Consider the following 10,134-nt stretch of genomic DNA (forward strand, 5'->3'; position numbering starts at 1 on the left):
GAGTAGAGTAGAGTAGAGTAGAGTAGAGTAGAGTAGAGTTGGAAGGGACCTTGGAGGTCTTCTAGTCCAGCCCCCTGTTCAAGCAGGAGAACCTATACCATCTCAGACAAGTGACTGTCTAGCCTCTTCTTTAAATGGATTTCTGGAGACAAGGAGTTCCACTGGTTAATTTTCCTCACTGTCAGGAAGTTTCTCCTTAATTCCAGGTTGCTTCTCTCCTTGATGAGTTTCCAACCATTGTTTCTCGTCCTTCCCTCTGGTACTTTGGTAAACAAAGTGACCCCCTCCTCTTCTTTGTGGCAGCCCCTCAGATACTGGAACGCTGCTATCGTGTCTCCCCTATTTCTTCTTTTTTTAAGACTGGCCAAACCCAAGTCCCGCAGCCGTTCTTCGTATGTTTTTAGTCTCCAGGCCTTGGATCATCTCAGCTGCTCTTCTGTGAATTTTTTTCCAAACTTTCAACATCTTTTCCGTGATATGGTGACCAAAATTGGCTGCAGTATCTGTCTTCCCCAGTGACTTAGCTTGTCGGAAAATGGCAAAAGGGGATCATAGGACACACACACACACACACACACACACACACACACACACACAGGAACACGGGCGACCACCACAAATATGAGCCAGTGGCCAAATGTCTGAATTTGGATCACCTGCAACCACTGTAAGTGTGAAAAGTCACAAGTCATTTTTTCCGGTGTCATCGTAACTTCAGAAGCCACGAGTCACTTTTTTGTTTTTTAACAAATCTTATTATTTAAAACTTTGGACAAAGTGTTAACGGTCTGACATTCCTTCTTGTCTACATCATTTTTGTGTTTTATACACATATGTGCATCTTATGAACATATCATTTATATACAATTATACAACATTCAACCTTCCTGGTGACTTCAAACCAGTCCCTCAACAAAAGCTCGCAAGTGAAGGATTCCCGGTAGGTTGTCACTTCGCCTCGGCACCTTTTTTTTACATCGTGCCGTTTTTCTTCACCCAGGCCTACACTGCAGGGAGGACAAAAGTGCCCTCCAGGCTAGCTTGAAATCATTGGGGAGGGAGGTGGTGGGGGGGAGAAAAGCGTGCAAACCAAACAGGTAAACAGGCAGGGCGAGGATGGTGGATGGACGGGCCGTTTCTAGGCCTTGCTACCCATCTGTCGCGGCACATCACCTGCTCACAGGTGAGTTCACCTGCTCACGGTGAAATCAGAGCCCTCGCTTCCTGCCTGCATCTGTCCATCTTCTCCGGGGACACATCCTGATAAGGTTGCAGGAGGTGGCTGGGAAAAATACAGACCGACACCTGTGCATTCCACCTTGCTGGGAAAAAGGGGGCCTCGGTTGAAAAAAAAAAAAAACCATCTCTACGCTAACGAGCTGAAAGATAAATTGAGCTTCTTTAATGAAAGCCAATCTACCTGTTGAAAACTCAGGAAACTTTTCGCCTTCTCATAAACCTCCTTTCAAAGAGAACTCTGCGCACGGGCCAAGAATCTGACACAGATCGCCAGGCGGGTGCGGATTTTACACGCGGGAGGATCCCGTGCCGGGCTGTTTCCCACTGATAGAGAAGCGAATCCTTAACCAAAAGGTAGTCCCCGACTTATAACACTTCGTTTAGTGACCGTCGGAAGTTATAATGGCTTTTTGCCGCCGATCCACACTTACGACCGTCGCAGCATCCCCGCTGGTCAACCTGATCGAAATTCGGACCCATGGCAAATGACTCATATTTACGACGGTCGCAGCGTCCCCCTGGGGGTCACGTGACGAGCAAAGCCAGTTAACAACCGTGTGACTCAATGAACAACTACGAGCAATTCGTAAGTTAAGTCAATAAATAAAGATTTGCGTTTGGGAGGCTGGTACGGAAGCGACGAGAAGGAATTCTGGGAAACGCAGTCCCAAAATGGTAGTGCTGAGAATGCTGGTCTCAGCATATTTGTATTTTAATGTTGATATTTATTTTGTTCTCATATTTTTAAGGATTTATCTTGGTGGTAAGTCGGCTAGAGTCACCTCTAGGCAAGAACAGGCAGCATGTCAGTTAATTAGTTAATTAATTAATTGAAGAATGGTTGCAGGATTTGGGTATGTCTAGTCTAATGAAGAGAAGGACCAGGGGGGACATCATAACAATATTCCAGTATCTTAGGGGCTGCCCCAAAGAAGAGGGGGTCAAGCTATTCTCCAAAGCACCTGAAGGCAGGACAAGAAGCAACGGATGGAAACTAACCATAGAGAGAAGCAACCTGGAACTAAGGAGAAACTTCCTGACAGTGAGGACAATTAACCAGTGGAACAAGCTGGCTCCAGAAGCTCTGAATGCTCCAACACTGGAGGTTTTTAAGAAGAGACTGGACAGCCATTGGTCTGAAATGGTACAGGGTTTCCTGCCTGAGCAGGGGGTTGGACTAGATGACCTCCAAGGTCCCTTCCAGCTCAATTCTGAATTGCAAAAAAAAAATCTTTATATTTGGAAGGCTGGTACGGAAAGCGATGAGAAGGAAGCCAAACGGAGTGATCCACCAGATGTGGTGGTGGAGCAATGAAGATGGATGGACACCCGGTGGCTTTTGACCTCAGTCAACGGGGAGGACTGGCTTCGAGACAAAGAGATCCCAAACCTTACCTCTTGACTGATGTCGGAGATTAAGGTCCTCTTGATAGCTTGGAAGATCCAAGTGTAGAGGGAGCTGTGAGGGGGGGAAAAAACCATCTCAGGATCAAATGGACTCAACCACACCCTGGTCACTGCCCATTGCATAAGAAGAAAGGAAGGTTGAAGGAGGAACTCATTCTGGTTGCCTCCAGATGTTCTGGGTGCTTCCATCAATGGAGATCTTTAAGAACAGATTGGACAACACTTTGCCTGGAATGGGATAGGGCCTCCAGTTTGAGCAGGAGGTTGGAGTAGACCTCCAAGGCCCCTGCCAACTCTATTATTCTGGTGGACGCCATGGCGATGGAGATGTTCCTTCACGAAGGCCCAAGACCTTCTCCATACCAGCTGGCTAGGGCACACAGCTACGTTCACATCACACCGGAAGGTAAGGCTGGGGTGCCCACAATCCCACAGGGCCACCTTAGGCCCAGGAAACAGATTGAGTGTCTCCAGCCTCTAGGAGAGGGGTCCTCAAACTTGGCCCTTTGGCGACTTGTGGACTTCAACTCCCAGAATTCCTCAGCCGGCGTGCAACAGAACTTTGGGCTCAGTTGTGGACGTAAGTCGAGGACGAACTGTGCTTTCCCGGAATGGGACAGTTCAAGACGGTGAAGATGACACTGATCAAAAACTTGAAGACAGGGCTTGGTGGCCTACCTTCTTGGCCCCGAAAACGTCAAGTCGATGTCGGCAACCTTGGCAGAGCAGCTGATGTGCTGAAGCAGGGCTCGTCCCCCATCATCCACATCCAGTCCAAGGAGGACCGAGAGGGACAGGCCATTGATGTCGGTCTGGACCATGACATTATTTTGTCTAAGGGGACAGAGAGAGATCTGTGAACTACCCACCATGGTTAAATCTTCTGTGCTAGAAGGGAGTGGGGTATGGAGAGAGGAGGAGGAGGAGGAGGAGGAGGAGGAGGAGGAGGAGGAGGAGGAGGAGGAGGAGGAGGAGGGCTGTATGGTTCTTGGTGATCTCTGATGGTTTTGTTGCAGACACTTCATGACCAAACTAGGGATCATCATCATCAGGGCTAGAAGGGAATGGGGTGTGTGGAGAGGAGGAGGAGGAGGAGGAGGAGGAGGAGGAGGAGGAGGAGGAGGAGGAGAGCTGTATGGTTCTTGGTGATCTCTGATGGTTTTGTTGCAGACACTTCATGACCCAACTAGGGATCATCATCATCAGGGCTAGAAGGGAATGGGGTGTGTGGAGAGGAGGAGGAGGAGGAGGAGGAGGAGGAGGAGGAGGAGGAGGAAGAGGAGGAGGAGAGCTGTATGGTTCTTGGTGATCTCTGATGGTTTTGTTGCAGACACTTCATAAATAAATTAGGGATCATCATCATCAGGGCTAGAAGGGAATGGGGTGTGTGGAGAGGAGGAGGAGGAGGAGGAGGAGGAGAGGGGAAGGGGAGGAGGAGGAGAGGAGAAGGGGGGAGGACTGTGAGACCCTGGTGCTCTCTGACCTTGGCTGTTTTCTTGTAGATGTTTCATGACCCAACTAGGGAACATCATCAGGGCTAGGAGGGAATGGAGTGTGTGGAGAGAAGGAGGAGGACTGTGAGACCCTTGGTGCTCTCCGAGCTTGGTTGCGTTCTTGCAGACATTTTTTTACCCAAGTAGGGAACATCATCAGTGCTGAAAGGGAATGGGGTTTGCAAGGTGGAAGAGGAGAAAGAAAAGGAGGAAGAGAAGGAATTTTGTGGGGTTCTTGGGGCTCTCTGAGTTGGGTTGTTTTCTGGCAGACATTTCATTGTCCAACTAGGGAACGTCATCAGGTCTAGTAGGGTGGTGGGGTTTCAAGAGTGGAGAAGGAGGAGAACTGTGGGGTCCTTGGTGCTCTCTGAGCTGGGTTCTCTTGAGAAAACCATCAATAGGACTCCTATCCAAGCTACGTTACAAGAAGCTTGGCATTTATGGACACTCTTGTCAAGAAGGACTAGGGGTGACTTGACAGCAGCGTTCCGATATCTCAGGGGCTGCCCCAAAGAAGAGGGAGTCAAGCTCTTCTCCAAAGCACCAGAAGACAGGACAATAACCAATGGATGGAAACTAACCAAGGAGAGAAGCAACCTGGAATTAAGGAGAAACTTCCTGACAATGGGGTTGACTAACCAGTGGAACAACCTGCCTCCAGAAGTTGTGAACGCTGCAGTCCCGGAAGCATTTAGGAAGAGATTGGAATGGTTTGAAATGGGTTTCCTGCACTGAGCCGGGGGTTGGACTAGAAGACCTCCGAGGCCCCTTCTAACTCAGTTATTCTGTCCTATGCCAGGTCAATCCCAAATCCGTAACTTGCCTCCTGGATTCCCTTCCTCAGACACTCAACCCCAGGAAGACTTACTCAAGGAAACTTTTGATCTTCCAGTTGCTGCTCAACACCATCTGAACATCCCGGATGACCACGCTGACACCTGTCCTCTTGACAAAATAAGCCACCGAGTCCGTCACCTGAACGTGTTCGATTTGGATGCTGCGAAGGAGAACAGCAAAGAGAGGCCTCAGCAGGCAGCAAGCTTCCTTCCTTAGCTATGCCAGAACACATCTCCCGACGGCTATCAAGGCTCCGATTTATTGCGTTGAAAGCAATAAAGTCACGATGAAAGAATTTCGGAAACTGCCCCGGGTTAAATGCAAGCTCTACAGATCGCCCTTGACTTAACAACCACAACAAAGTGCCTGTTGTTAAGTCAGACATCGGTTAACTGCGTTTTGCCCCATTTCACGACCTTTCTTGCCTTAAGTGAACCGTTACAGTTGTTGGGGGGTTTTTTAATAGTATTTTATTAATTTTCCAATTTTACGTTTTAAGTATTTCAAAAGCAACGTGGTGGCCGGGTTAATCAATAGTTCGATAACGAAATCTTTAGTGCAAGTCTCAAGTTACGAGCTCAACATAGTTCTCTTTTTACCTTAACACTGACTGGCTCGTATTTAAGCTTATATAGTTCTTATTATCTCAACTCAGTCAAAACATCGTTATTACATTTCTCAATAAATTTTTAGCTTATACGTATCTTAATTACTTTTTACATTCAATCTTCATAAGCAATCCATATCCTGTTATTAATTCCCCCCCCCAGTTTTTAGTTTCCCATCAACATTCCAATTTAACCTCTATTTCTCCTGCCTGAGCAGGGGGTTGGGCTAGATGACCTCCAAGGTCCCTACCAACTATTGTTGTTGTTATTGTTGTTAAAGTCAATGGGGGAAGGCAGATTCACTTAACAACCATGTGACTCACTTAACAACCGCAACGATTCACTTCAGAACTGTGGCGAGAAAGGTCATAAAATGGGGCAAAAGTCACTTAGCAAATGTCTCACTTTAACCAGAGAAATTTGAGGCTCAGTTATGGTCATAAGCCAGAGGTAGGCAACCTTAGCCCCTTCATGACTGGTGGACTTCAACTCCCAGAATTCCTCAGACAGCATGGGGGAACTATGGCCCCCTCATGACTCACGGACTCCAACTCCCAGAATTCCTGAGCCAACATGGGGGAACTGTGGCCCCTTCATGACCTGTGGACTTCAACTCCCAGAATTCCTCAGCCAGCATGGGGGAACTATGGCCCCTTCATGACTCGTGGACTTCAACTCCCAGAATTCCTCAGCCAGCATGGAGGCACTATGGCCCCCTCATGACTCACGGACTCCAACTCCCAGAATTCCTGAGCCAACATGGGGGAACCATGGCCCCTTCATGAGTCGTGGACTTCAACTCCCAGAACTCCTGAGCCAGCATGGGGGAACTATGGCCCCTTCATGACTCGCGGACTTCAACTCCCAGAATTCCTCAGCCAGCATGGGGGAACTGTGGCCCCTTCATAACCTGTGGACTTCAACTCCCAGAATTCCTCAGCCAGCATGGGGGAACTACAGCCCCTTCATGACTCGCGGACTCCAACTCCCAGAATTCCTGAGCCAACGTGGGGGAACCATGGCCCCTTCATGAGTCGTGGACTTCAACTCCCAGAATTCCTGAGCCAGCATGGGGGAACTATGGCCCCCTCATGACTCGCGGACTCCAACTCCCAGAATTCCTGAGCCAACGTGGGGGAACCATGGCCCCTTCATGAGTCGTGGACTTCAACTCCCAGAATTCCTGAGCCAGCACGGCTCAGCTTGGAAACCTCTCCCTTTCCCCTCAGCGTGGCTGGCTCAGGAATTCTGGGAGTTGAAGTCCACCAGTCATAAAAGAGCCAAGGTGGCCTACCTCTGTACCTAAGCCAAGGACTACCAGTACTTTAGCATAGGAGGAAGCTGGGCCCAGCCTTACTTTGAGAAGGACAAAGAGATTTCTCCCAACAGGGGCACGTTGTAGCTGTTGCTTTGATCCTGGATTTGCTCCTCCATCAGTTGCGACAGAAGCATCTGCATCGCCATGTCCTTCACTGCAAAGAATTAGCAAGAGTGCAGATCAACAGGGAGGACTTGATATAAAATGTTTCACAGACGGCACTTGCCACCAGCAAGACTGGCAAAAAATGCTTAAAAACATGTCGGATAGGTGTTGGAAATGTAAGCCGAAGTCAGGCATTTATTATCACCACGTACGATGGACACATGTCGAAGCAAAGGGGATACTGGGAAAAAAATACATACTTGGCTAGGAAAGACGTTGGGAAAACACGTAGATTTTAAACCCGGTTTGTTTGTTTTTTTAATGAGGCGTTATGCCGGAAAAGATCAATAAACAAAGTATATATTTGATGTTGCATGGGATAACAGCGACAAGAATCATATTTGGCAACCACTGTCTTGCCAGTTGCGTAAAGATCTAATTGGTGGACGACTGAATCACGCAAAGATCCGGGGGGATCCCTTCTGGATTTGCTTAAGGGAGCAAGCAAGAAAATTTCATTTTTAACGTGTGCCAATGTGCCCTCGGTAAAAGATGACAATAAAGGTCATCTACCTATCTTACGTCTCACGCTTCGTGCTTGTCTCCACTTGTGAGGACCTCAAGGAGAAACTCACCATAGGCCAGTCCTCTGTGGTTTATTTGGAGTTTAAGGGCTGCTGGGGGCTTCATTTCGTTTTTAAGAAAGAGATGAGCCTCAAAAATCGGCAGGAAAAAAATCCACATCATCGTTTTCAGGTGGAGGTTAGCCATGCGGGTCCCGAAGATCCCTACAGGGGGAAGAGAACAAGAGTCACTAACCGTGAAATAATAATTATTATTATTATTATTATTATTATTATTATTATTATTATTATTATTATTAATCATTGCACAGTCAGCCAGATGTTCAGACTGAATTTGGCATTTTTGTCAACCTATCGAGTGCTTACCAAGGACCTGGGATAGGCAGATATGGATGTTTATTATTATTATTATTATTATTATTATCATCATCATTATCATCATCATCAATATCATTATTATTATTTTAATAATATAATGAAATACAGTACAACGGTTGCTGGAATCGGGTATGCCTAGTTTAATGAAGAGAAGAAACAGGGGTGACATGATAGCAGCCTTCCAATATCTCAGGGGTGGCCCCAAAGAAGAGGGAGTCAAGCTATTCTCCAAAGCGCCCGAAGGCAGGACAAGAAGCAACGGATGGAAACTAGTCAAGGAGAGAAGCAACCTAGAACTAAGGAGAAACTTCCTGACTGTTAGAACAATTAACCAGTGGAACTACCTGCCTCCAGAAGTGGTGAATGCTCCAACACTGGAAGTTTTTAAGAAGAGAACGGACAGCCATTTGTCTGAAATGGTATAGGGTTTCCTGCCTGAGCAGGGGGTTGGACTAGATGACCTCCAAGATCCCTTCCAACATCATCATCGTCGTCGTCATTATTAACAACAATAATAATACAATACAATACACCCGTCTTTCCCCCAAAATAAGGCCTGGTCTTATATTAATTTTTATTTCAAAAGATGCATTAAGGTTATTTTCCAATTAAGTAAGAATAGAATAGAATAGAATAGAATAGAATAGAATAGAATAGAATAGAATAGAATAGAATAGAATAGAATAGAATAGAATAGAATAGAATAGAATAGAATAGAATAGAATAGAATAGAATAGAATAGAATAGAATAGAATTATGGAATGGAATGGAATGGAATGGAATGGAACGGAATAGAACAGAATAGAATAGAATAGAATAGAATAGAATAGAATAGAATAGAATAGAATAGAATAGAATAGAATAGAATAGAATTATGGAATGGAATGGAATGGAATGGAATGGAATGGAATGGAATAGAACAGAACAGAACAGAACAGAACAGAACAGAACAGAACAGAACAGAATAGAATAGAATAGAATAGAATAGAATAGAATAGAATAGAATTATGGAATGGAATGGAATGGAATGGAATGGAATAGAATAGAATAGAATAGAATAGAATAGAATAGAATAGAATAGAATAGAATAGAATAGAATAGAATAGAATAGAATAGAATTATGGAATGGAATGGAATGGAATGGAATAGAATAGAATAGAATAGAATAGAATAGAATAGAATAGAATAGAATAGAATAGAATAGAATAGAATAGAATAACAGAGTTGGAAGGCACCTTGTAGGTCATCTAGTCCAACCACCTGCCCAAGCAGGAGACCCTACACCACAGGTCCCCAACCTTTTTTGCACCAGGGACTGGTGCCATGGAGAGATGTTTTTCTGTGCACCAGAGGGTGTGTGGTTTTGTGCACTGCCTACATCCCGCAGATGGGCCATTGTTTGTTTGTCCGGACCAGTTGCTGGCATGCCACGGCCCGGTACTGGTCCATGGCCCAGGGGTTGTCAGATGTCAGCCAAGTCTCTTCTTAAAAGCTTCCAGGGGTGAAGAACCCACAACATCTGGAGGCAAGCAGTTCCACTGGTTAATTGTTCTCACTGTCAAGAAGTTTCTCCTTAGTTCTAGGTTGCTTCTCTCCTTGACTAGTTTCCATCCGTTGCTTCTTGTCCTGCCTTCGGGCGCTTTGGAGAATAGCTTGACTCCCTCTTCTTTGGGGCAGCCCCTCAAATACTGGAAGACTGCTATCATGTCCCCCCTCGTCCTTCTCTTTATTAAACTAGACATACCCAATTCCTGCAACTGTTCCTTATATGTTTTAGCCTCCAGTCCCCTGATCATCTTTGTTGCTCTTCTCTGCACTCTTTCTAGAGTCCCAACATCTTTTTTACATCATAGCGACCAAAACTGCATGCAGGATTCCAAGTGTGGCCTTACCAAGGCATTGTAAAGTGGTATTAACACTCCACGTGATCTTCATTATGTCCCTCTGTTGATGCAGCCTAGCACTGTGTTGGCTTTTTTGGCAGCTGCCGCACACGGCTGGCTCACATTGAAGCGATTGTCCACTAGGACTCCGAAATCCCTCTCACAGTTGCTACTATTGAGCAAGGTACCCCCTATAGTATACCTGTGCATAGTATGTAGTAAGGCTGTATTACTATTATCCTTCTCATCTTCTTGGATGAGATAGATGGCAACAACTTCACA

At 46.1% G+C, this 10,134-nt stretch overlaps 1 protein-coding gene across 1 annotated transcript in view; it reads right to left on the reverse strand.

Annotated features, from left to right (window-relative positions):
- Positions 1-7,778, reverse strand: part of LOC310637607 (bactericidal permeability-increasing protein-like) — a gene marked incomplete at both ends in the record, with an annotated part of 19,598 nt that extends 11,820 nt beyond the window's left edge. The window contains 6 exons of the mRNA XM_083358110.1: positions 1,202-1,282; positions 2,635-2,698; positions 3,325-3,480; positions 5,008-5,136; positions 6,942-7,056; positions 7,643-7,778. Of these exons, the coding sequence (XP_083214236.1) occupies positions 1,202-1,282; positions 2,635-2,698; positions 3,325-3,480; positions 5,008-5,136; positions 6,942-7,056; positions 7,643-7,778 (681 nt within the window). The remainder of the gene's footprint in view (positions 1-1,201; positions 1,283-2,634; positions 2,699-3,324; positions 3,481-5,007; positions 5,137-6,941; positions 7,057-7,642) is intronic.
- Between the last annotated feature and the right edge of the window lie 2,356 nt (positions 7,779-10,134).

Source organism: Vipera ursinii (assembly GCF_947247035.1).
Source record: "Vipera ursinii genome assembly, chromosome: 3".
Lineage (NCBI taxonomy): Eukaryota > Metazoa > Chordata > Lepidosauria > Squamata > Viperidae > Vipera > Vipera ursinii.